Genomic DNA, 26,526 nt, shown 5'->3' with positions numbered 1-26,526 from the left:
TATAGTTCTGCAGACAATATAAAAGCTATGAAAATACAGCCAGAGATATAAAACAGGGAAAAAAATAACAAATGCTCGAAACTCTCAGCACACCAACAGAGAGAAAAATAATACATAATCTAAAAATACAGATAAGGTCAGCTCATTTCAGCAGATGTTGAGATTTTGCTCAATTATACAGATGACTTCATTCACGTGTTATGAGAGTTCAGCTGTGAATGCAAACAGAATAAGCAGATTGATATAAAGATAAATGAATCTTCAAGTTACAGAAATTTGCACTTTATAGAAGAGGCAAGGAAGGGATGAGGAGGAAAAATCACAACTGGATTATACAAGGAAATAATGCCGTGGTAATTAAGTACTACAACCGTCAGATCCAGAAAATATGCTGGAATAGAATCTTGTACTGAGGGTTTCAGCAGAGCCAAGCTTAAATTGAATCAGAAATAAAACTAAAAAAAAGTTGGCTTATCAGCATTAGGGAAATAAATGCCCAGTTTAGATTGCAGGTTTAGTGTTGAAGAGCTTTAATCCGTACAAGGTGAAAGAAGCTTTTACATCAATTCATTTTACTAAACCGCCTTCTTCGCTCAGATGTTGATTCACCTGCTGAGTCGGCCAGACAAAATCAGTTTTTAATTTATTTATATACTTTCCTCCTCTTCAGGGTAAACAGCAACTGTTAGTGAAACTGTCCTACTTTGGCTGAATTGTAAGGAGATTTTCTTTTTCGTTCAAAGAAAGAAATTCTTAATTTCTGGGTTGGAAAATACATGGGCAAGCATGCAGAAGGGTGGGATTTCCTCTGATACGTAGACACAGTGACTGTAAGTACTGTATGCAAACACGTATAGTGCAGTTGACATTGTTTTTTTTTCCCTCTATGGATTCAATAAGTGGAGTAGCCTCCTTGTTCCCTCATGGAGCTTTTTATGATCAGCTGTTGATCCCTGCCTTGTAACCTGCTGGGCTGATTAATGTACAGCCTTGTAACTGTACCTGAAAGTTTAATGTATTTACAATGGCTCAAAGAAAAGCAACAATAAAAACACAAAAGTTAGTATAGTGACTAACAAAATAATATGGGCCAGGAGCAGGAGGGTGGGACTAGTTTAACTTGGAATCACGTTCGGAATGCACTGGTTGGACCAAAGGGTCTGTTTTCGGGCTGTGTGACTCTATGACAAAAAGCCGAGAAAGAAGCCAAGTTTTAAGATGAAAAACGAGTTAGAGACACAGAAAGGTATATAAGGTGGGAATCCAGAGTGGTGGGGTAAAATCGCAGTTACCAGTGGTGAAGCAAGGAAAATCAGGGATGCTCAATGAGTTACAATTAGAGAGTGCAGATATCTCAGAGGATTGTAGGGTTGGAAGAGATTACAAAACTAGGGAGAGGAGACCACAGAGGGATTTGGAACCAAGATCGAGAATCCCAAGATATTTTCCTGAAGAAGGGCTAATGCCCGAAACGTCGATTCTCCTGTTCCCTAGATGCTGCCTGACCTGCTGCGCTTTTCCAGCAACACATTTCAATCCCAAGATAAAGACATTCCTCCACAAGAAGCCAATGTAAGTTAGCGAGCAGAGGGCTTGCTGCAAGTTAGGACAGAGGCAATATGATTTTGGATGACCTCAAGTTACGATCAGATAGAATGTTGGAGACCAGAGAGGGATGCACCAGAATAGTAGAACCTAGAAGTAACAAACAGTAAGGGTTCCAGTTGATGAGCTGAAGCAGAGGCAAAGTCTGAATATTGGGCGGCACGGTGGCACAGTGGTTAGCACTGCTGCCTCACAGCGCCAGAGACCCGGGTTCAATTCCCGCCTCAGGCGACTGTCTGTGTGGAGTTTGCACGTTCTCCCCGTGTCTGCGTGGGTTTCCTCCGGGTGCTCCGGTTTCCTCCCACAGTCCAAAGATGTGCAGGTCAGGTGAATTGGCCATGCTAAATTGCCCGTAGTGTTAGGTAAGGGGTAAATGTAGGGGTATAGGTGGGTTGCACTTCGGCGGGGCGGTGTGGACTTGTTGGGCTGAAGGGCCTGTTTCCACACTGTAAGTAATCTAAAATCTAATGGTGAAAATAAGTGATCCGAGTGATGTACAAATTTAAAATTAAAGCCTGAATTTTAGGGGAAGCAGTTAACAGGGCATTTTTTTTCTGGCATGTTATTGCAATCTTTATGAATTTATTATTAAGACCTGAACAGTATTTTTGGTTCCTATGAATATACTTTTAATTGTATCACCATGGGCCAAGTCTGAAACTGAAAAGCTTCCTTAATTCCATGATTTTCAACATTCCCTACCTAATGTGCATGAAGACGAATTGAACCTTTCAATTTCACACTTCTGAAAAGGCATGAGAGACTAGCATTTCTCTGCCTTGGAGGTAGTACATTATAGAGTCACTGGAGCAGTTCATGAGTAAGGGGGGGGGGGGTTTCCTTCAATGAGAGGCTGAGTAAATTGTGGAGACCAGATTCAATATCTGTTCAAATGTCATACTCTGAAGTAAATGGAATTTACAGCCCTTTAAAAATTAAAAAAAAAAGAAAAACATGGTCTGTACTTTAACTTAAAAGGTTAAAAATGGACATTTACTGCTTGAGTGCATCAATTGATGGACCATCAGATGCAGCTTAGTTAAAAAACCATTAAGCATTTCTTTTTGCAATTTCAGTAGATTCAATTGTTTGACAGTTGGATTTCAAAAGGGCCAAAACCACTTATCTGAGTAAATGGGTAACTTGGCATTTTGACTGACAGCTTTAAGAGGTGATTAAAGGTCTTTGGAGTGGTAAGTTAATTTTCACTGCTCAGCAACTCCACGAGAAATGCCAGGAATAACACTAACCACTCGACATGACCTTCAATCGATCTGACCAAGGCTTTTGACTGAGTCAATCAAGATGAGTCTGTTAAAGATTGGCTGCCAAGTTAAATTCATCAACATCCTCCATCTCCTCTGCAAGGAGATGTAAGTGACAGTTCTCACTGACGGTAAATCAAAGAATCCTCTGGGGCCAAGACAGGAATGTATCATCGCCTCTACCCTTGCTTCCATCTTCATTTTCACCATTCTTCATCTTGTCAAGATGAAACTTCCCAGTGGTGTAGACATTGGCTATAGGATGGACAGAAAACTTTACAACCTAACTGGTTGAAATGCAAGAAGAAAACGATACTAATCTTGCTTACAAGAACTTCAGTATGTGAATGACAATGTTATCGCTCCTTTTTTTGAAAGAGAATCTTCATTTAATGTCTTTGCAGAAGCAGACTGAAGGATAGATCTTACTTCAACCTCAAGAAGATTCAAAGCCTTTGTCAACCAATCCCAGTCCATGTCTCCATTAAGATCAACAGAGAAACCTTCCCAAACATGGAACATTCCGCTTACCAAAAGGGCATGTGCCCGAAACGTCGAATCTTCTGTTCCCTAGATGCTGCCTGACCTGCTGTGCTGTTCCAGCAATAAAGTTCAAGCTACCTCTCATCTAAGGCTGACATTGAATCAAAGACATCAAATCTGTAAGCACCATCTTAGGACATCTAAAAATGAGAGTCTTTGATGTCTGTGATAGCCATGCTGAAACCAAGAGCCTTGTGTATAAGACAGTCATCCTCTGATTCTTCTACATGGCTCTGAAACTTGAACTACATATGAATACCACCTTGGGAAGTACAATCTGTGTATTGTGTGAGACGGATTCGACACATCAGTTGGGAGACAGACGTACTAATATCAGCATCCTTGAAACAGCTAACAGTACCAAGAGAGGTCATAATCATCTAAAACCAACTTGTGGCAATGTAAACTTCACAACTTTAATAACTTCATGGTTGAAAGAATCAGCTTTCTGGAATGACCTTTTACCCAAGATGAAAGGGACAAAGACATGTTATTACACAGAGACTGAAAGCAATGAGCCATGTTTTGGCCAGATTGCATAAACAAAACTGCTATGACACCTGCCTGATAAACTGGATGGTTTATTGCTACAAAGGACAAGGATTGGCCTGCATAATAATTTAAGTAGTTAAGTGCAGGAAAAGCTGTGGTTTAAACAGGTACCAGGGGATCCAAGATGGCGGCGTCCCAGCATGTCTGAGTCGATAGTGCTCCTCCCAAGACTTGGGTAAAGTGGGTCACCCACTCCCACCACACTCACCAAATCATTTAAAATAGCTGTTTAATTTAATTAGTTGCTTAATATTAAATTTAAACAATCTAATCTTTAGTAAAAATGACCAAAGAGAAGGGAGCCCGCAGCTCTCAGCAGGCAGGAATCCCTCCCCCACCCTCTCCAGCTGCAGCAGAGGCGTCCACAGCCGCCCCGGGGGACTTACCTATGGTGGCAAGCCTTGTGGAAATAATCTCTAAACTCGATGCGAAGATCGATGCTTTCATTGAAGAATCCCGAAGTCGATGGGACTCACTCTCGGCCGCGCTGCAAAAGCACGACCGAGACATTAAAGAAATCGAGCGCCAAGTCGGAGGGGCTGAGCTAAAGGCCGCGACCTCCGAAACTACAGCGCAATCGGCCGTGGATCGGGTCCGGACTCTCGAACAGTGAGTCCGGACCTTAGAGAATCACATTGATGACCCTCGATAATCGAGGTCGTCGAAAAAATATTCGTTTGTTGGGCCTTCCCGAACGGGAAGAGGAAGGCCAGCTTACAGCGTTTCTCGAGCAGTGGCTGCCACAGCTTTTAAATATGGAGGCTGGATCAGGCCAGGTAAGGGTGGAATGGGCCTACCGGGTCGCATTACGCGGGCCCAGCTCGAACCAGCGCCCCCGCCCAGTCTGTTCCGTCTGCAGAGCTATAGGGAGAGGCAGATACTCCTAGAAGCTTCTAGAAATCTTGGAAAAGATTCCCAAGCCATGATCTATAAAGGATCCTAGATCATGTTATTCCAGGACTTTTCCCCAGCTCTGGTCCGAAAGAGGAAGGCATTCGATGAGGCGAAGAAGTGTTTAAGGGACTTAAATATTCAGTACTCCTTACGCTACCCAGCGACGCTACGCTTTAACCATGAAGGATCCGTGTATAACTTCGGATCGCCAGAAAAGGCCAAGGAATTTTTGGACTCTCTTCGATAAATTGTAAGAGATAATGGATGTTGGTTTGCCTTTCCCCCACTCCGGTTTATATCCCCCCCTTTTTCTTACCTTACTGTTTAATATTATCTTGGGGGGTGGGGAGAGGGATTTATTTATTTGTTCTCTATTTAACGATTTCCTCCCCACCTTGGGATTTTTTTTTATTATTCTATGTATGTATGTGGGTATGTATATATATGTGTGTGTGTATATATAAATATATATAGATATATATAAGCCGGAGGGTTTAGTTAATGTTGGTGGGGGGAGGAGGTTACCTTATTCTATTTTACCTCTGTCTCTAGGAGCGGGGTTGTTTTCCCTTGTTATTTTGTATTATTATATTTAATTATTATTTGTTGAGGTTGTAATTTTATAGTTATATACGTTTATACATGGTATTAACATTACCAAATATATCCAGGTGTTGGTGTGGGTGGGGGGGGTGGTAGGGGTAGGGTGCTCACTGTTAACTCTAGCTTTGTATTATATCTGAATTCTCCTTATCCTATTGAGGAGTGCCTGGGTCAAGGGTGGGGCATTGGTTGGGAAAGGATACGATGGACCTTTGAAAAGGAAGTGACACCCCCTGGGAATAAGGGAGAAAATCTCCATTTAAATACGTTTTTTTTATTATTTAGAAATAGTTTTTTATTATACTGTTGTGAGTGTATTAGAGAGCCTTTATTTTTGTGAATTTTATATGCTCTATGCTCGGAATGTTCGGATAGGGTTTCCCCTCCCGAGGGGTCTCGGAATTGCCGATGATTATGGTTGATCAGTCGGTTAAGTGGTGCACCTGGAATGTCAAGGGGAGTAATTCGCCACTCAAAAGGAAGAAAATATTATCAAATCTTAAGAAAGAAAGAGTTGATATAGCTCTCCTACAGGAGACACACTTATTGGATAAAGAACACTTGAAATTACGACAGGGTGGATTTGGTCAGGCCTTTTTTTCTTCTTTTAGCTCAAAAAGTAGGGGAGTTGTTATTCTTGTTCGGAAGAATTTCCCTTTCAAAATCCTAAATCAGATAAAAGACGAATCTGGACAATATATTTTGATTAAAGCCCTTATAAATGGAGAGGAATATGGGATTTTAAATTTGTACTGCCCCCCGGCACACCCCTTTAAATTTATAACGGAAGCCTTTTCAAAATTAATGGCTCTTGGTGCCCGTCATACAATTATAGGGGGAGACTTTAATTGTATTATGGATCCGGAAATAGATAGGATCCCCAAGAGTACTGCAGGAGTATCTCCCAGATCTAGACAATTGGTGGATCTGAACAAAGAATTAGGATTAGTAGATGTATGGAGATGTCTTCATCCACAGGGCAGAGATTTTTCTTTTTACTCCAATCCACATAAATGTCATACCAGAATTAATATGGTTTTTGCCCCCTCGATTTTTTTAAATTCCATATCATCCTGTAAAATAGGCAGTATAGCAATTTCCAACCACGCTGCTGTATACATGGAAACCAAGGCGAGGAACAAGGGGACATCCCCTCGGCATTGGCGTATGGACCCCTTCCTAATGAAAGATAGTAAATTTGTAAAGTACTTCTCTCAAGAATTTAAAACTTTTTTAGAAATTAATTTAGGTACGGCTAGCAACCCATCAATGATGTGGGAGACCATCAAAGCTTACGCGCGAGGTTTCATCATCTCCTACTCAGTGACCCAGAAAAAATTAAAGGGAGAACAACAGCGTCTGCTCGAAGCTCGCTTAAAAGCAGCTGAAACAGCATACGCTGATAGACCTTCTATTATTAAATTGCAAAGGATTACAGCCCTTAGGACAGCTCTAAACACTACGCTTACCCAAACGGCTAAGAGGGAAATATTATTTGCAAAACAAAGGTTATATGAATTTGGCGACAAACCGGGTAGATACTTAGCATTTCTTGTAAAGAAAAAAAAGGCCCCTCAAACTATTACGTCTATCAAGGAAAGTACGGGTATTTTGACTCATGATCATTAAAAGATTAATGCAATCTTTAGAAAATTTTATTCTGATTTATATAAATCGCAGGATTGTGAAGACAGGACTAGGAGGATGCATTCATTTTTAAAAATTTGACCTTTCCGGGCCTACCTCCGGAACAGGTATCGGTCTTAAATGCTCCCCTAACAGTCCAAGAAATACTTGATGCAATCAGGCAACTTCAGAGCAGTAAGGCACCTGGCCCAGATGGTTTTCAAGCTGAATTCTATAAAGAATTTACAGAAATACTGGCTGGTCCACTTATGGACATGTATAACTATGCATATAGTCAGGGCTGTCTCCCGCCTTCGCTGAAAGAGGCAAATATCTCTCTTATCCTTAAAAAAGAAAAGGATCCAGAAGATTGCACGTCATACAGACCAATATCCTTGCTAAATGTAGATTTTAAAATCCTCTCTAAAACGTTAGCATTGAGACTAGAAAGGGTACTGCCACATATCATAAAGGAGGATCAGACGGGGTTTATTAAGGGCCGTAGATCATCCAATAATATTAGAAGGGTTTTGAATATGATTCAAGCCTGCCATCAGGGAAAGATACCAGGAGTAGTAGTTTCATTAGACGCGGAAAAGGCATTCGATAGGGTTGAATGGTCATATTTGTTTTCCACATTGGAAAGATTTGGCGTTGGAAAGGTGTTTACCAAATTGGTCTCAACATTGTATAGTGATCCCAAAGCAGTTGTTGTTACCAATGGATTAGGTTCAGATAGCTTCAGTGTGGGTAGGGGCTGCCGTCAGGGATGTCCTCTCTCGCCATTGATATTTACGCTAATAATTGAACCACTAGCAGAAGCTATACGAGCTGATCCTAATATAACGGCCCCGAGGATTGGTACAGGTAAACATAAAATTACCCTGTATGCAGATGGTGTTCTTCTATTCCTCAGTAATCCTCTGATGTCCGTACCTCACTTAATCCAAGTTATTATTACATTTAGTGCATTCTCAGGCTATAAAATTAATTTCTCAAAATTGGAGGCTATGCCAATGGGTGGCCTTGCTACGATACCCCACTTAGTGAACGGATCTCATTTTCCCTTTCGTTGGTCCCTGGAAGGTTTCTTATATTTAGGCATTTTTATTACCCCAGTATTTGGTCAGTTGTACAAGGCTAACTTTGTGCATTTACTGGAAAGGATAAGGCAGGACCTCCAGCGATGGGGAGACCTTCCAATTTCCTGGCTGGGTAGAATAGCACTAATTAAAATGAATGCCCTGCCCCGTCTCCTATACCCTATGAGAATGCTTCCGGTGAAGCTACCGAGGCTGGCACTACATAAATTATATGGCTGGTTGGGTTCCTTTATCTGGAATCATAGACGGCCCCTCATTAAGCTGAAGAAGCTACAGCTTCCACAGGCAAGTGGAGGATTGGACTTCCCAGATTTTAGGAAATATCAGTTAAGTTCCCTATTAAGTTACATAGCTGATTGGGTCTTGTCTGATCCACAATCAATCTGGTTGGACATCGAGGCTTCTCAAGTAAAATGCCCACTTATTAACCTTTTATTTTCAGACAAGAGGAAAATCATTACGGATCACTGTAAAAACCCTATAATACTAAACACAATTAAAGCTTGGAATATAATGCGGCAAAATGAGGGCAACTCACATAAAACATCCCCCTATGCGCTGATAGTGGGAGCATGGGGATTCCAACCGGGGTTTACAGATGCCACTTTTAAACTCTGGAGATCCAGGGGTATCTCATGTCTAGGGGACCTATTTAAAGATGGGGTCCTGATGTCTTTTGAACAGCTGCGTCAGAAATTCGGATTACCTAATGGAGACCTCTATCAATACTTCCAAATTCGAGACTATATACAGAAGAAGACTACGTTATTAGATAGTCTTTATAAATCAGATAGAGAATGTAGAGTACTACGACCAATGGGGGTATCCTCGATCAGTACTATTTATCATTTACTACATGATGAAGTATCGGGAGATATGGACAATTTGCTTAAAACATGGGATCAGGATTTGGGACTAGAAATCTCTATAGAAACAAGGAATGACATTTGGGAAAACGCCAGAAGAATCACCATCTGTAACAGAACTCAGGCTATCCAGCTGAAGATACTTCATAGGGCCCATATAGCACCGGATCGATTGGCAAAATTTAAGGCAGGAGCATCTCCAACGTATCCCAAATGTAAAATAGAGGTGGGCACTCTTGTACATTGCCTATGGACCTGTCATAAGATCCGTAGATACTGGACTAAAGTAGTAAGTACGAGGTAAAAACAATGACTGCAGATGCTGGAAACCAGATTCTGGATCAGTGGTGCTGGAAGAGCACAGCAATTCAGGCAGCATCCACAGAAATTTTAGGAACGGAAATTAAAGTGGACGCTGTATCTCTCCTTTTGGGCTTTTCGAACTTTCCCTCCCTGGCATGTACGGGAAGAGACTATTTTCTATTCTCTCTTTCTGTGCAAGGAAAAATATTTTGGTAAACTGGGTGGCTGAGGGCCTCCCTGGACTTTCAAATTGACAAAGATTAATTATGGAATGTATTCCCCTTGACTTCCTTACAAATATGGTGCGAAAGACCAAATATGGCAGCCCTTCTTGAATTACATAAATACAGATATTTCAGCTATCCTAACAAGGACTTTTATTTAATTGAGATTACGAACCTGGCTGGTCAGGGGCCTCTTGGGAGAGGAATCCCGCACGAATACGGGTTTTGTTACATTTGATGTTAACACATTTCGAGCATGTATCTCACTACCCAATTTCTATGTTATCCGTTGTTGTTTTTGGGGGGGTTTTTTCTCTCTTATTTGAATAATGTAAGAGACTTAAATATACACTCTGGTTAGTTGTAGGTTAGATTAGTAGTTAGTTGAGTTTTGTTTTTTTTCTTTCTCGGTATTTTTCTTTTGTTAAATTTTGGCTATTGTATATTTAAGATTTAATTGTATATCAATGTTTGTACTTGAGAGTTTTGTTTATTTTTGTAAACTTGTAAAAATGTTAAATTTCTAATAAAAATATCTAAAAAAAAGACACCAAACCCCAAAAGTAACAAGGAGCAGAGCAGCTACATCTGATGAGAAGGCAAGCTAAGACTTGAGCTCTCTGGTGGTGTAATCAAAGTTGGTGATGAATGATTCTACTGAATCATCAATAATGTCACACCACAAACTTAAAGGATAGAAAATTGTATAAGAATCCAACATCAGATCAAGTCAGAAGCAGAACTTTGAAGAAAAACAGTGCACAAGGATCAAACCCTGGAAACTTCTGGAGACATTCACTGTTGGTGAAATGCTGGCCAGATTCCATCATTAACTGCGTAACAGCCAAGTTGGGTTGTGAGGCTTAACTTGCTTACTTGAGGGGTTTTACTTTGGTTGCTACATGCAATAAAGTTTCAATCATTATTTCAGTACTTGACTGTCTGTTGAGATTTCTTAAGAAATAGCTGAATTAAAGGTAATTTGTGGTGATTTATCCAAGCAACTTCCGTCCCTGGGTGGGCTTTTATAAGAAGTGACTTTTAAGTTGTTCTGAAGTTGAACCTACCAGTCTTGTATTCTTGGAAATCCTGCCAGAGCCCGATTTAAGAGGGCAGCTGCCCCATGTGACAGCCAGGAATTCAAAAGGTAACAAACTTTCAGATTTAATCAGAACATTTAAATTTTTGTATTATTGAATTTGGCTTTGAAATCATGCCAGACAATTGATCTGAATGGGAGAGCTTGGTTAAGGAATATTTGAATAAGAAGTGGATAGAGTTTTGGGAAGCTTGTGATGTTACAAGTCCCACTGCACTGGATCATTTGTCAGAGTCTGTTAGAAAGTCCAAGGGAAAGTGCACACCCAGAGAGGATGGGCTGATGGGAATTTGTTGTCTTTTTGTAGAAACTTGGTACGTGAAGTATACGTTAAAAGAGAAATGCTGAGGTGAGTTGAAGTTTGAAAATGCAGATCTAAAACAGAAACAATGCCCTCGAGACTGTCAGGAAAAGGCTACTTTCCAGTTGGAAAACACTGAGTTAAAGGGAAAGTTAAATTCTCAGAGATGGCCAATCAAGAGAAAATTGGCAATCTTCTCAACGTCTCAAATGATCAAAGTCAATTTGAGACATTGAACAGAAATACCAAAAAAAGCATGGAGGCAGGTTTTGGAGTCAGATGTTAAGAAACTAGAGGGTGAATGTAAAGATTTCCAGACATCAGCAAAGTACTGCATCAAACATAGCTGAAGGAACATTCTAAATGACAACAAGAGATTGATATCTTGCAATCACAACTTTCCATCCAGAAAGTGTTTCTCTGTACTTTGGGACCCAGACAAAAATTAGGGGACAAAAGGAGTGATCCCAGTTGGTGATTGATTGAGGATGAAACCGCACATTCTTCAGTTCAGGGCAGGGAATATGACAATGATCCAAACCCCGGCGCACCTCTACCATACTTAGATAAAGATTCCCTGTATCCATCTATAATCAATCTGGTACAAACTTAAAGTTAAGATAATAATTTAATGGAAATCCAACAACATAAATGAGAAAACAGGCAACTGACCAGTAAGTGGACTATTAACCAGGTGATTTGAAAAGGGAGACAAACAAACGGCAGAATTTGAAGCTAAGTTAGTTGAGGGTATTGGTAAACCCTAGAGTCAGTCACAAGAAGGGCTAAGACCTATCTCCTGGAATGTCAGACAAATGTGTGACGTGCTTTTCTGACACACCTCAGACTGAGGGACTGGAATGGGAATTTAGCAAAAGCCAGACACAAACACAGTCGATTCCCATATCCCCATGATGAGCCCAAGAAAGCAAGAGCGAGAGCAGGAACAAAACTAAGTTTTAATTGCAGTCCTCTGTTCATCTGATAAGGTAAGAGTGCCCTGGCTAAATGTTTTTGGAGTATTAAATTGATTGAAGTGTATAAATAAAACATTTCACAGGCAACAATCTTGATGAGTAGAAATTTTGGAATATTAAAATTCAGATTAAAAGACCTGTGTAAACTGAGCAGAAACTGCCTTGATTGTTTGTTTTTGAGCTTTAGATAAACTGAAGCTGCTCACTGGAATTGCATTGTTGGCTTGGCTTTTGCAAGTGAAGTATGGAGTCAGCATTCAGGATCCAGTGCTCAGTGGAATTGGATATAGTGGGGTACCAATATCCTAGGCGGGAGGTTTGCTGGTGCTCTTCAGGAGGGTTTAAACTAGTTGGCAGCGGGGTGGGGACCGGAGCTACGGATCAGACGATGGAGTAGCTAGTGAACAGCCAGATACAGTGTGCAGCGGACGAATAGATAGTTGATAGGGCAAAGTCACAGTCAGTGTGATGGGTTGAAGTGTGTCTATTTTAACACAAATAGTATTAGGATTAAGGGTGATGAACTTAATAGCATGGATCACTACTTGGAACCATGGTGGCCATTATAGAGATTTGAATATCACAGGGGCAGGAATGGCTGTTGGATGTTCCAGGGTTGAGATGTTTCAAAAGGAATGGACGGGGGTTAAAGTGGTGGGAGAGTGGCATGGCTAATCAGGGAGACTATCACAGCAGCTGAAAGAGAAGTCATCGAGGGTTTCCCTAAGTACGGGTGAAAATCAGAAACAGAAAAAGGACTAGTCACTTCATTGGGAGTTTTATACAGATCACCCAATAGCAACACAGACATGGAGAAGCAGATTGGGAGACAGATCTTGGTGTAAGTAACAGGGCTGTTGTCATGGGCGACTTTAACTTGGAACCTCCTTAGTTCAAGGAGTTCAGATGGAGCAGTTTATGTCAGGTGGGTCCAGGAAGGATTCCAGACTCAATATGTAAATAGGCCAACTAGAGGGGAGGCCATCTTGGATTTGGTGCTTGGCAATGAACCAGGCCAAATGTCAGAACTCTCGGTGGGAGAGCATTTCGGTGGTAGTGATCGCAACTCCCTGACTTTAGTATCACCATGGAGACAGATAGTAGCAGACGGTATGGGAAAGTATTTAAATGGGGGAGAGGTGATTACAATGCTACTGGGCAGGAACTGGAGTACCTAAATTGGGAACAGATGTCCTCAGGAACATACACGACAGAAATGTGGAGGTTGTTTAGGCAGCACTTGTCCCACTGAGGCAAGAAAAGGATGGCAGTGTAAGCAACTATGGGTGACAAGGGATCTAGTCAAAAGGAAGAAGGAAGCTCAATCAAGGTTGAGGAAGCAAGGACCAGACAGGGCTCTACAGAGTTACAAGGTAGCCAGGAAGGAACTGAAGAATGGACTTAGGAAAGCTAGAAGGGGGCATGTAAAAGGAATGGACAGGGTAGAATTAAGGAAAACCGCAAGGCATTCTACACTAATGCAAGGAACAAGAGGATGGCCAGAGCAAGGCTTGGGACGATCAAGGATAGTGGAGGGAACTTGTGCCTGGAGTCAGAGGTGGTAGGCGAGGTCCTTAATGAATACTTTGCTTCAGTATTTACTGCTGAGAGGGGCCTTGTCATTTGTGAGGACAGCATGAAACAGGGTGATATGCTCAAACAGGTTGATGTTAAAAAGGAGGATGTGCTGAAAATTTTGAAAATGTAAGGATAAGGCCAGACCCAAGGGGACACACCCAAGATCGCTATGGGAAGCGAGGGAAGAGATTGCTGCGCCTTTGGTGATGATCTTTTTGGAGTAATGCCAGATGATTGGAGAGTGGCAAATGTTACTCACTTGTTCAAGAAAGGGATCAGGGATAATCCTGTGAATTACAGACCAGTCAGTCTTAAGTCAATGGTGAGCATATTATTGGACTTGTTGGGCTAAAGGGCCTGTTTCCACACTGTAGGAACTCTAATAGATCCAAGATGGAAGAGGGGTATTATGTTGCTATACCACTCCACAGCTTTAGATGGTTTTAAGTTAGTGGAGTTCCTCAGGCTCAGAGTCATAGGAGTTTGTGACCAACTGAAATGGATGAGGTTTATTTGAGAAGGCAGCAAACCATATTAAGATACTTTACTGGGAACATAAAGAATGGAACGAGCTGCCAGAGGAAGGGGTGGAGGCTTGTACAATTATAACATTTAAAAAGGTATCTTGATGGGTATATGAACTGATTCATTAATGTCCTTCAGAGAAGGACACTGCCATCCTCACCTGCTCTGGCTACATGCGACTCCAGATCCACAGCAATGTAGTTGACTCTTAACTGCCCTCTGGGCAATAAATGCTGGCTTAGCCAGTGATGCCCTCATCCCATGAATGATTTTTTTTAAAAAAACATCAACAAGAGGGCATAGGTTCAGGGTAAGAGGGTAAAGATTTGAAAAAGACCTAAGGGGCAATGTTTTCACGATAAGAGTGGTGCATGTATGGAATGAGCTGCCAGAGGTGGTGGTGGAGGAGGCTGGTACAATTGCAGCATTTAAAAGGCATCTGGATGGGTACATGAATGGTAAGGGTTTAGAGGGATGGGGGCCATGTGCCAGCAAATGGAACTAGATTAATTTAATATCAGGACCTATCAAACCTCAGCAGAAACAAATCCCCAAACACCAGGGGTCTACCGAGGGTGGCCAACTGCCATTTTACTTCCTTCCAAGTGTGGATACGCAGTTTGCTAGTTGTACCTAAAGTTATGATAAAGGACACTTCAAGAATCAAACAAATTCAGCTCCGGGTAAATACACCTCCTGAGATTTACGGCAGGGGCAGGAATTGCCAGTAAGTTGCTGTATTTATCACAAATCCTTTACCTGGCACGTGTGTGCAGGCTGCAATCTTTCTGCATGTGGACCCCACTGGACGCTGCCTCCTCTGCAGCCTCAGAGCCAAGCATCATGAAGCTTCCTGTCTCCACTCTCTCTCACACTCACACTTCACTCAGGTCCCAACCGGGATGTTGTGTTTGCTTTTTCACCCTGTGAATACACTCAGATTTCTCTCCTCCGGGATGTTTTCCCCTTCACCCCCTCCACGGCGTGTCAAGAGGGGAGGAGGAGGAGTCAAGGGGGATTAGCAAAACGTGGGGTGAGGGGCGGTGTTTCATGAAACCTTGCGAGTTTTAACACAGCGCATATCAACCGCCGGGCTTGTGTCAACAAGCGCAGCCTTTTTTGGCGCGCAAATTCCCATCAACCGTCACTTCCAGGGGCGAGGCCCGAGCATACAAAGGGGGTGGGACGCGAAAACAATCGGTGGGCGGTGCCAGAGTGCGAACGCAGGGGGCGGGACGGCACGCTCACATTGATCGAGGTCCGATGGCTGTTATGTTGGGAGGGGGGGTGTTGGGTCCAGGCGGAATTCGTCCTGGGGCGTGAGAGGGGCAGTGGGCGGGACCAAGGTGCACGCAGGAGGCGGGTCTGAGCACTCAGTGGGTGGCATCAGAGCACGCACGTTGGGGCGGGGTCACAGAACACCGAGGGGGCGGAGCCATGCGCGCGCAGCTGTCGAGCTCACACCACACACATGAGGCGGTGTTAGAGCTGTCACAGGGGGCGGAGTCACGATACACACATAGGGCGGGGTCAGAGCCCACAGAGGGGCGTGGTCAGAGCCTGCACAGAGGGCGGGCAAAAGGACCGTAAGGTACACCCTTCAGGTGTATGGGTGGGAGAAAGGAGAATACATTAAATGATTTTAAACGCAAGGCCTTAACATTCAACAGTCTTTTTGACTGGCTTACCCTGATGTGATATTTTTGTACATGCATTCTCTGTCCCTCTTGTGATTTGATTTATTATTGTCACGTGTACTGAGAAACAGTTATGTGGGCTATCCAGACAAATCATACCTTACACAAGTACATCAGGGTAAAAGAACAGAATGCAGAATGGAGAATATACTGTTACAGTTACAGAGCATGTGCAGACAAAGATCATCCAATATATGGGTGGTCATAAGTCTGATAACAGCAGGGAAGAAGCTTTTCTTAAAACTCTTGGTGCATATTTTCAAGCTTTTGTATCTTCTGCTTGATGGAAGAAGGTGAAGAACTGCATAACCGGGGTGGTACGGATCTTTGATTATGTTGGCTGCTTTCCCAAGGTAGCGCGAAGGAAAGACGGAGTCAATGGAAAGATAGCTGGTTTTCGTGATAGACTGGGCTGCATTTACAACTCTCTGTAATTGCATGTAGTCTTGGGCAGAGCAGTTGCCATAACAAGTTGTGATGCATCTAGATAGGATGCTTTCTATGGTGCATCTATAAAGAGTCATTATGGACATGCCAAATTTCCGTAGCCTCCTGAGGAAGTAGTGGTGTTGGTGGTGCTTTCTTGACTGTAGTGTCAATGTGGATGGACCAGGATAGATTGTTGGTGATATTTACTCCTGGGAACCTGAAGCTCTTGACCACCTCCACCTCCGCACCATTCATACAGACAGGGGCATGTTCTCCACTCCGCTTCCTGAAGTCAATGAAAAGCTCCTTTTTGCTGACATTGAAAAAGAGATTGTTTTCTTTAAACAGTGCCACTAAGCTGTATTTCTCTTTCCTCTACTCTATTTCCTCATTGTTTGACATCTGATCCACTACTATGGTGTTATCAGCAAATTTGTAAATGAAGTTAGAGTGGAATTTGGCCATATATTTGTGAGTGTATAAGAAGTATAGTCAGGGGTTGAGTATGCAGCCTTGCAGGACGCTGGTGTTAAAGATTATTGTGGAGAAGATGTTGCCAATTCTCTGACTGACTGCGGTCTGCTGGTCAGGATGTCAAGGGTTTAGTTGCAGCGGGGGAAGCAGAATCCTAGTTCTCGGAGTTTAAAGATGGGTTTTATTGGAATGATGATGTTGAAAGCAGAGCTGAAGTCAACAAACAAGAATCTGAAGCAAGTGTCTTTGTTATCCAGATGTTTCAGGGATGGATATAGAGCCAGGGAGATGGTGCCTGCCGTGGGCTTATTGGAATGATGGACAAATTGTAGTTTTTTCTTTTCCTGTGTCTTTTTTTAAATAAGATTCATTCTTTTTAAATTTTCTACTAAAAAAGTATCATTTCATAAGTTCTCTGCATTAAATTTCATTGATCATGTGGAAATCCATTTTACCAGTACATGTGGAGAAAATGCTCTCTTAGGGCATTTCTTCCATAATTTTATTTACTCCAAATAACAGCAAACTGCCTAAATTTGTTGGTATCAATTACCAAAATCATGGCCCCAACTACCTTGAAGGACAAGAGCAATGTCAGCATGGGAATGTGTTCAAGTTTCTGTCTGAAATCACACACCATCCCAATCTGGACATATATTACCATCACCTTTATGGTATGAAGACAACAATCTCTCCCTCAATGTCAGCAAAATGAAGGAGCTCGTCATTGATGTCAGGAAGTGGATTGGAGGACACGCCCCTCTCTGTATCAATGGTGCTGAGGTGGAGCTGGTTGACAACTTCAAGTTTATAGGAGTAAATATCATCAAAACTCTACATTGATGCTATATCAAGAAATCATACCAATGCTTCTCCATCCTTAGAAGCCTAAGGACATTTGGCATGTTTGTAATAACTCTTACCAATTTTCACAGTTGCACCAGACAAAGCATCCTAAAAAAAATACCAGGATGTTGCCTGGTTTGAGTTATAAGGAAAAGCTAGTTAGGTTGGGACTTTTTTCACTGGAGCATTGGAGGTTGAGGGGTGACCTTACAGAGACTTATAATATCAGGAGGGTATAGATACGGTGAATGGCATGGGTCTTTTCCCTAGCATGGGGGTTTTCAAGACAAGGGGGTGTATTCTTAAGGTGAGAGGAGAAAGAGTTATAAAAGACATGAGGGATTTTTTTTTTACATAAACAGTGGTTCATGTGTGGAATGTACTTCCAGAGGAAGTGGTGGATATGTGTAAAGTTGCAATGTTTAAAAGACATTTAGATTGGTACATAAATAAGAAATGTTTGGAAGGATTTGGGCCATGTGCAGGCAAGTGGGACTAGTTTAGTTTGGCATTTTGGTCAGCATGGACTGGTTGGACTGAAGAGTCTGTTTCTGTGTTGTATGGTTCTATGAAGCTAACCAAATGCATCACAGTTTAGTATGGCAACAGCTCTTACCAAGACTGGAAGAAATTACAGAGAGTTGTGAATGCAGCCCAGTCCATCACGTAAACTAGCCTTCCTTCCACTGACTTGGTCTACACTTCCCACTGCCTCAGGGAAGCAGCCAACATAATCAAAGACCCATTCCACCCTGGTTATACTTTCTACCACCCTCTTCCATTGGGTAGAAGATACAAAAGTTTGAAAACAAATACCAACAGATTCAAAAACAGCTTCTTCCTCAACGTAATCAGATTTATGAATGGACCTCTCATTGTAGAGCTGATCTTTCTCTGCACCTTCTCTGTAGCTGTAACACTATATTCTGCATTACTCTGTTGTACTGAGATACAGTATGATTTGTTTGGTTAGCACACAAAACAATATTTTTCACTATCTCAACATAGGTGACAATAATAAATCAAATCAAATCCCTTTATCTGGACTGGATCAAAATCCTGGTGTTCCCCACCTAACACTCTGGGAGTACCTTCACCACACAGGCTGCAGCAGTTCAAGAAAATTGCTCACAGCACGAACTACACTAGAGCAATTAGGAACAGAAAATAAAATTCACCCTTAGCAGGGGCAAAAAATGTTCCTAGAATTAATCTAAAAGGCACAGACCAACGCAATGAGGACTTGGTGCTTTGAGATTTTATGATTTAATCTGATTAAATGGGAGTACTTCCATCATCTGGGTAATAATCAAGAAAGTTTTAAAAGTGAAGCACCTTAATTTGAAGCTCAAATGTCTGAATGAACTAGTCTGTTCCTAAACTGCTTGAGGCAAAAATCCACATGATCTGATCTTGATCTTGAACGATATAAACCAAAAACAGGAATTTTGTACAGACTCACGTCATCAGATGCTTAAAATTTACCACTGTCAGACTCCTAGAAGCCACTGGGTGGTGCTCCATCATATGTTCATATTCGGCTCAAAATGATTTACATTTAGGGCTGAATCTTGTCATATTTCAGTTGAGTGTTAATTTTGTCAGGTGACTCTGTGAGGCCCAGTGGGATTTCTCACTATTTGGTCCTAAATCTGCCTCCTTAACTTTATGCTCGGTCCCTACAGCGATGGTCTCATCCAATGCTGGCCCAATTCTGTCACTCACTGCACCTAAAAGTACTCACCGTTGCTGGGATATCCTGGAATAGAATGTCAATCCTGGTGTCAGTGCTCTCTGTACAAAGTAGCTGTGCTTCTGGACAAGCTCTATCAGTCCAGAAAGACCCTGCATGGTGACAGACCTTTGTCATGGATGTGGCAGAGTAGGAGAAAGTGGCACATTGCATTGTGGACAGGGATCTAGAGGTCTTGCTGGATGGGGTGGTGTAGAGGAAGACTATTTGCATCCCTCAGGATCAATGGTGGAGACCACGATACCAGACTCTGCCAGCCCGGGCCAAGGTTACCACCCGGGTCAGGGCGTTCTCAACCATCTAACAGAATGCCCAGCAGTGAAAGAAGAAGATCTTCTCCATTCTACCAGAGTAACAGCCTCCACCTTCCCTCTGCTACCCCACTCATACTCTATCTCTGCTAACGCACACACGTCCCACCAAAGTTCATGTTCTATCACTTCTACACTTGCCTGTAGCATCTTCCCGCACTCACTGTTACTCACTCCAACCCCACCAACTAAGCAGGTACTCTGTACCACCTATTCACTCGCTGAAGACAACTCGCCAGTTTCCCCCAACTGCCCCAGCTGTAAGCCCTCAATTTCATCTCACTCAATCTTGTGCTTTGCCTCATTCTGGGTGGAAACATCCCACAAGATGGCAGAATCCGCCAAGATGGTGGGTAGTGGGTGGCTTGGCATTCTGTTCCGCGAGGAGAAGGTCTGGACCCTGACCACCCCTAGTGGCTAACTAAGCACGTCCAAGCCCCTGAACTGGTACCAGAGGCTGCCCTTGACTTGGATGTCCAAGAGGAGAAAGTGAGGTCTGCAGATGCTGGAGATCAAAGTTGAAACTTTATTGCTGGAACAGCACAGCAGGTCAGGCAGCATCCAGGGAACAGGAGATTCGACGTTTCGGGCACAGGCCCTTCTTCAGGAATGAGCAGAGAGTGTTCAGCAGGAGAAGATAAAAGGTAGGGAGGAGGGACTTGGAGGAGGGGCATTGGAAATGTGATAGGTGGAAAGAGGTCAAGGTGAGGGTGATAGGTCGGAGTAGGATGGAGGCGGAGAGGTCAAGAAGAAGACTGCAGGTCAGGAAGGCGGTGCCGGGCTGGAGGGATTCGGCTGAGACAAGGTGGGGGGAGGGGGGATGAAGAAACTGGTGAAATCCAAGTTCATCCCCTGTGGTTGGAGAGTTCCCAGTCGGAAGATAAGACGCTCCTCCTCCGACCGTCGCGTTGTTTTGGTTTGGCGGTGGATGAGTCCAATGACCTGCATATCCTCGGTGGAGTGGGAGGGGGAGTTGAAATGCTGTGCTACAGGGTGGTTGGGTTGGTTCGTCCGGGTGGCCCAGAGGTGCTCTCTGAATCGCTCCGCAAGTAGGCGGCCTGTCTCCCCAATATAGAGGAGGCCACACCGGCTGCAGCGGATGCAGTAGATGATGTGGGTGGAGGTGCAGGTGAATCTGTGGCGGATATGGAAGTTTCCTTTGGGGCCTTGGAGAGAAGTGAGGGGGGAGGTGTGGGCGCAAGTGTTGCACCTCCTGCGGTTGCAAGGGAAGGTGCCGGGAGTGGAGGTTGGGTCGGTGGGGGGTGTGGATCTGACAAGGGAGTCGCGGAGGGAGTGGTCTCTACGGAAAGCTGATAGGGGAGGGGAGGGAAATATATCCTTGGTGCTGGGGTCTGTTTGGAGGTGGCGGAAGTGACGGCGGATGATGCGCTGTACATGGAGATTGGTGGGGTGGTAGGTGAGGACCAGTGGGGTTCTGTCCTGGTGGCGGTTGGAGGGGCGGGGCTCAAGGGCGGAGGAGCGGGAAGTGGAGGAGATCTGGTGGAGGGCACCGTCGACCACGTCGGGGGGGAAATTGCGGTCCTTGAAGAAGGAGGCCATCTGTGTTGTACGTATTTTGAACTGGTCCTCCTGGGAGCAGATGCGGCGGAGACGAAGGAATTGGGAGAATGGGATGGCGTTTTTACAGGAGGCAGGATGGGAGGAGGTGTAGTCCAGGTAGCTGTGGGAGTCGGTTGGTTTGTAGTAGATGTCCGTGTTGATTTGGTCGCCTGAGATAGAAACAGAAAGGTCTAGGAAGGGGAGGGAGGAGTCCGAGACTGTCCAGGTGAATTTGAGGTCGGGGTGGAAGGTGTTAGTGTAGTGGATGAACTGTTCAACCTCCTCGTGGGAGCACGAGGTAGCGCCGATGTCCAAGACATTGGTGAGGCCACATTTGGAATACTGCTTGCAATTCTGGTTGCCCTGCTACAGGAAGGATGTTATTAAATTGGAAATGGTACACAAAGGATTTACAAGGATATTTACTGGGACTGGAGCGTTTGAATTATAGAGAGAGGCTGAATAGGCTGGGGCTGTTTTCCATGGAGCATCAGAGGTTGAGGGGTGACCTTACAAAGGTTTATAAAATCATGAGGTGCATAGATAGGGTGAATAACCAAGGTCTCTTGCCCAGGATAGGGGAGTCTAAAACTGGGGGCATAGGTTTAAGGTGAGAGGGGAAAGATTTAAAAGGGATTTGAGGGGCAATGTTTTCACACAGAGAGAAGTGCATGTATGGAACAAGCTGCCAATGGAAGTGGTACAGGTGGTACAACTATAACAATTAAAAAACATTTGGAAGGATATGGGCCAAATACAGGCAAATGGGACTAGTTCAGTTGCTGAGTGGGCAAAGCCCATAAAAGGCAAAGCAGAGTAGTGATGGTGAGAATTTGCAGATAATCTCAAAGCAAGTGAGTGTCAGGAGAGCAAGTGAGCAGTCCTGTTCTGTGGGTTGGGTCCTTGTTCCTGCACACAGATGTCATTGCAGTATCATTGCATTTCTGGTTACAAGTTTGCCCTGAGATGCAACATTGAAGTGCTGAAACATCCTGCAAGTGGATCAGCGATATGCCAGGAGAGTTTTGAGAGGCTGACAGGTTTCAGATGCTAGCATCCATGGGTGGAGGTGAAGGGGGGAGTGCTATGTGGTTGGTGCCTTGGAGGATTGTTGCCAGGTGTCCAAGATGGCAGCCCAGAAGAACAAGTGGCAAAGTGGATTTTGGCATCTGTTTTCTTCACGGTGGATCCCACATTTCTCACTGTAACCCATATCATTCAGACCCCTATGACTCGACCCACTGACTTGCATTTTCTGCTGAAACATTTAATTTATCCGTGGCACAAAAATAAGTTCTACTACCAAGTTAATGATGCTTTGGCATAAGTTTTGAGGGGACAAGAGGAATTTGTTAACAGGCCTGAAATTTTAAGCACGTTGAGTCTTCGTAAAGCCAAAGAAATGTCTGCTTCAAACTATGTCAATTCACTCAGTGATGATATTATTAAGGCAATAAGGAAATGCAGTACTTACAAAAAGCTCACCATTACCATCTTAAATTGAATTAATTTGGGATTGTTAGCCCACATTCAAAGAATGATTAAAGAAAAAGGAAGTATTAAAATTGTCTGTTGTGATGTTTACCTTACATCAGTGAATACACATCAAAAGTTTGACGATATTAAGTAAGAACTTTCAAATGTTGAGTGGGGGCAGATATTCGCAGGTAAAGGGACAGCTGGAAAATGGGAAGCCTTCAAAACTGAGATAATGAGAATCCAGAGACAGAACGTTCCTGTTAGGGTGAAGGTCAAGGCTGGTAGGTGGAGGGAATGCTGGATGACTGGAGAAATTGAGGTTTTGATCAAGAAAAGGAAGGAAGCAAATGTCAGGTACAGGCAGCACAGATTGACTGAATCCCTGCAAAGAGTATAAAGGCAGTAGGAGTATACTTAAGAGAGAAAGCAAGAGAACAAAAAAGAGACATGAGATAGCTTTGACAAATAGGGTTAAGAAGAATCCAAAGGGATTCTACAAATACATGAAGAACAAAAGGGTAACTAGGGAGAGAATAGAGCCCCTTAAAGATCAGCAAGACACCCTATTTGTGGAGATGGGGAGATACTAAATGAGTAATTTGCATCAGTTTTCACTGTGGAGAAAAATATGGAAGCTACAGAACTTTGGGAAATAAAAAGCAATATCTTGAAAAATGTCCATATTATAGAGGAGGTGGTGTTGGATGTCTTAAAATGCATAAAGGTAGATACATCCCCAGGACCTGATCAGGTGTACCCTAAAATTCTGTTGGAAGCTAGGGAAGTGATTGTTAGGCCCCTTGCTGAGATATTTGTATCATCGATAGCCACAGGTGAGGTGCTGGAAGATTGGAGGTTGACTAACGTGGTGCCACTGTTTAAGAAAGGTGGTAAGGACAAGCCAGGGAATTATAGACCAGTGAGCCTGACATTGATGTTGGGAAAGTTGTTGGAGGCAATACTGAGGGACAGGATTTACATGTATTAGAAGGCAAGATCAACATGGCTTTGTGCATGGGAAATTATGTCTCAATAACTTGAGTTTTTTGAAACAGTAACAAAGAGGATTGATGAAGGCAGAGCAATGGACATGATCTATATGGATTTCACTAAGGCTTCTGACAAGTTTTCATATGGTAAACTGGTTAGTAAGGTTGGATCACATGGAACACAGGGAGGTCTAGCCATTTGGACACAGAACTGGCTTGAAGGTAGGAGACAGAGGGTGGTTGTGGAGGGTTACTTTTCAGACTGGAGGCCTGTGACCAGCAGTGTGCCACAACAATCAGTGCTGGGTCCACTTCTTTCTGTCATTTATACAAATGATTTGGATGTGATCGAAGGAGGTATGGTTAGTAATTTTGCAGATGACACCAAAATTGGAGATGTAGTGGAGAGCGAAGAAGGTCACCTCAGATTACAACAGGAGCTTGATCATTTGGGCCGATGGCCGAGGTGTGATAGATAGAATTTAATTTAGATACATGCGAGGTGCTGCATTTTGGAAAGACAAATCAGAGCAGGATGTGTAAACGTAAAGAAAAGGTCCTAGGGAGTGCTGCTCAACAAAGAGACCTTGGAGTGCAGGTTCACAGTTCTTTGAAAGTGGATTCACATGTAGACAGGATAGTGAAGAATGCATTTGGTATGCTTGCCTTTATTGGTCAGTTCATTGAGCAAGGAAGTTGGGAGGTCATGTTGAGGCTGTACAGGACATTGGTTAGGCCACTTTTGGAATACTGCTGGTCTCCATTCTAAAGGAAGGATGTTGTGAAACTTGAAAGGATTCAGAGAAGATTTACGAGGAAGTTGCCAGGGCTAGAGGGTTTGAACAATAGGGAATAGGCTGGGGCTATTTTCCCTGGAGCGTCGGAGGCTGAGGGGTGACCTTATAGAAGTTTATAAAATCATGAGGGGCATGGTTAGAGTAAATAGCCAAGGTATTTTCCCCAGAGTAGCGGAGTTCAAAACTAAAGGGCATAGGTTTAGTGTGAGAGTGGAATGATTTAAAAGGGACCTAAAGGGCAACTTTTTCATGCAGAGGGTGGTCATGTGTGGAATGAGCTGCTAGAGGAAGTGGAGCAGTGTAGTACCATTGCAACATTTAAAAGGCATCTGGACGGCATATGAATAGGGAAGGGTTTAGAGGGATAAGGGCCAAATGCTATCCAATGGGATGAGATTAATTTTGGATATCTGGTCGGCATGGACGAGTTGGACTGAAGGGTCTGTTTCCAAGCTATACAGCTGTATGACTCAATGATTGTAGAAGTATTTAATCAGATTTATATTGCAAAAATATCTTTATTCATCGAATCTTTATGTACATATAGTTATTGAAGCAGTTCTGTACAGTCTTTGCACCTGAAGAACAAACAAGCATTGGAATTTGGCATTCCTTGCAGTTGCAAATAACCCAAGGCAATTCTTACTTATACAAGAGTATATTTATATACTTATATATTTATATAATCATAGATGATTCTGCACCATCTCTGCAGAATTACCATAGATGGTGGTCTTTCCCAAAGAAAAGACCTTGTCTATTTACCCTACCCATGCCCCTCATGATTTTATAAGCCTCTATTAAGGTCACCCCTCAGCTTCCGATGCTCCAGGGAAAATAGCCCCAGATTATTCAGCCTCTCCCTATAGATCAAACCCTCCAACCTCAGCAACATTCTTGTAAATCCTGTCACAACATTTCACGTTTCACAACATCCTTCCCATGGCAGGGAGACCAGAACTGCATGCAATATTCCAAAAGTGGCCTAACCAATGTCCTGTACAGCTACAGCATGACCTCCTAACTCCTATGCTCAATGCATTGACCAATAAAGGCAAGCATACCAAACACCTTCCTCATTATCCTATGAACTATGAACCTGCATTCCAGCAACACTGTCCAGGATCTTACCATTAAGAGTATAAGTCCTATCCTGATTTGCCTTTCCAAAATGTAGCACCTCACATTTATATTTCTCTCTCCGTACAATTTAATTATTTACTAAGTACTTTAGGACATTCTGAATGCAAGTGCTTTTAGCATGTATCCTTCAGTCTATTACTGTTTGAGTAATTGCTATGTTTGACTAAAAATAATGAAGTTTCTCACTGGTATGAAGTGATTTTGCACATTCTGAGGATGTGAACAATAAAAAGGGATTTTTGTTCTTCTGATTGGTGCAAGTCTTGCTTGCCGCTGGGTCTGTCAATAGACCAATCCATACCCACCCGGCTGCTTGTTTACCATACTCAAAAATGACTGTACCACACCTAGCATTGCGCTGTGTAAAATGCATTACATCAAAAGCCAAGAATGCAGGAACAAGAAAAGCTATTCATTCCACTCAGATCATTCTTTCTTTTCTCTGCATTCATTTCTGTTCCCCTCTTTCTTTCTACTCTGTTTGTCTTTGTAATGCTATGCCTAAACTGTCCATTCAATTAAAAAAAATTCCTACCCCAATTTCACTCACCTACACTTCAGCTTGAATCAGGAATGAACACATGCCCACTTCTGAGCAAATCTTCATTCACAACACTAGGGGGCAGCCTAGCTACAGTGTACACTACTGATGTCCATATGCCAGTAATGAAGCAAAATCGATTCCTTCCAAGTTGAACTGATACTGTATTTTCAGCACATCTGAGAGTAATGACAGCTATTTGTTGAGTTTATTAGAACAAGAATATGGGGACGGGGAACAGAGTGAAGCAAAGAAGATGTTTAACATTTGCAATTCAATCAGAGCTGACTATTCCTGTGCTGTACCGTTCTCTGTTCTGTTTTGACTCAGGTTCAACTGTCTATGCTAGCTCTCAGAGAACCATCAACTTAATCCCATTTGCATTGTCTTTTCCCCATATCCTGGGAGTTTTCTTTTCCAAACTTCTGTCACCCCTCCCTTTT

General features: G+C 43.0%; 1 protein-coding gene across 1 annotated transcript in view; it reads right to left on the bottom strand.

The window, feature by feature from the left end:
* Positions 1-15,127, bottom strand: part of dctd (dCMP deaminase) — a 72,881-nt gene extending 57,754 nt beyond the window's left edge. The window contains exon 1 of the mRNA XM_043705236.2: positions 14,824-15,127. Within this exon, the coding sequence (XP_043561171.1) occupies positions 14,824-14,909 (86 nt within the window). The 5' untranslated portion in view covers positions 14,910-15,127. The remainder of the gene's footprint in view (positions 1-14,823) is intronic.
* Between the last annotated feature and the right edge of the window lie 11,399 nt (positions 15,128-26,526).

The sequence above is a fragment of the Chiloscyllium plagiosum genome, unplaced genomic scaffold, assembly GCF_037043375.1.
Source record: "Chiloscyllium plagiosum isolate Xiang-an unplaced genomic scaffold, Cpla_swu_hap1 HiC_scaffold_2, whole genome shotgun sequence".
NCBI lineage: Eukaryota > Metazoa > Chordata > Chondrichthyes > Orectolobiformes > Hemiscylliidae > Chiloscyllium > Chiloscyllium plagiosum.
This window is presented reverse-complemented; position numbering and strand designations above follow the sequence as displayed.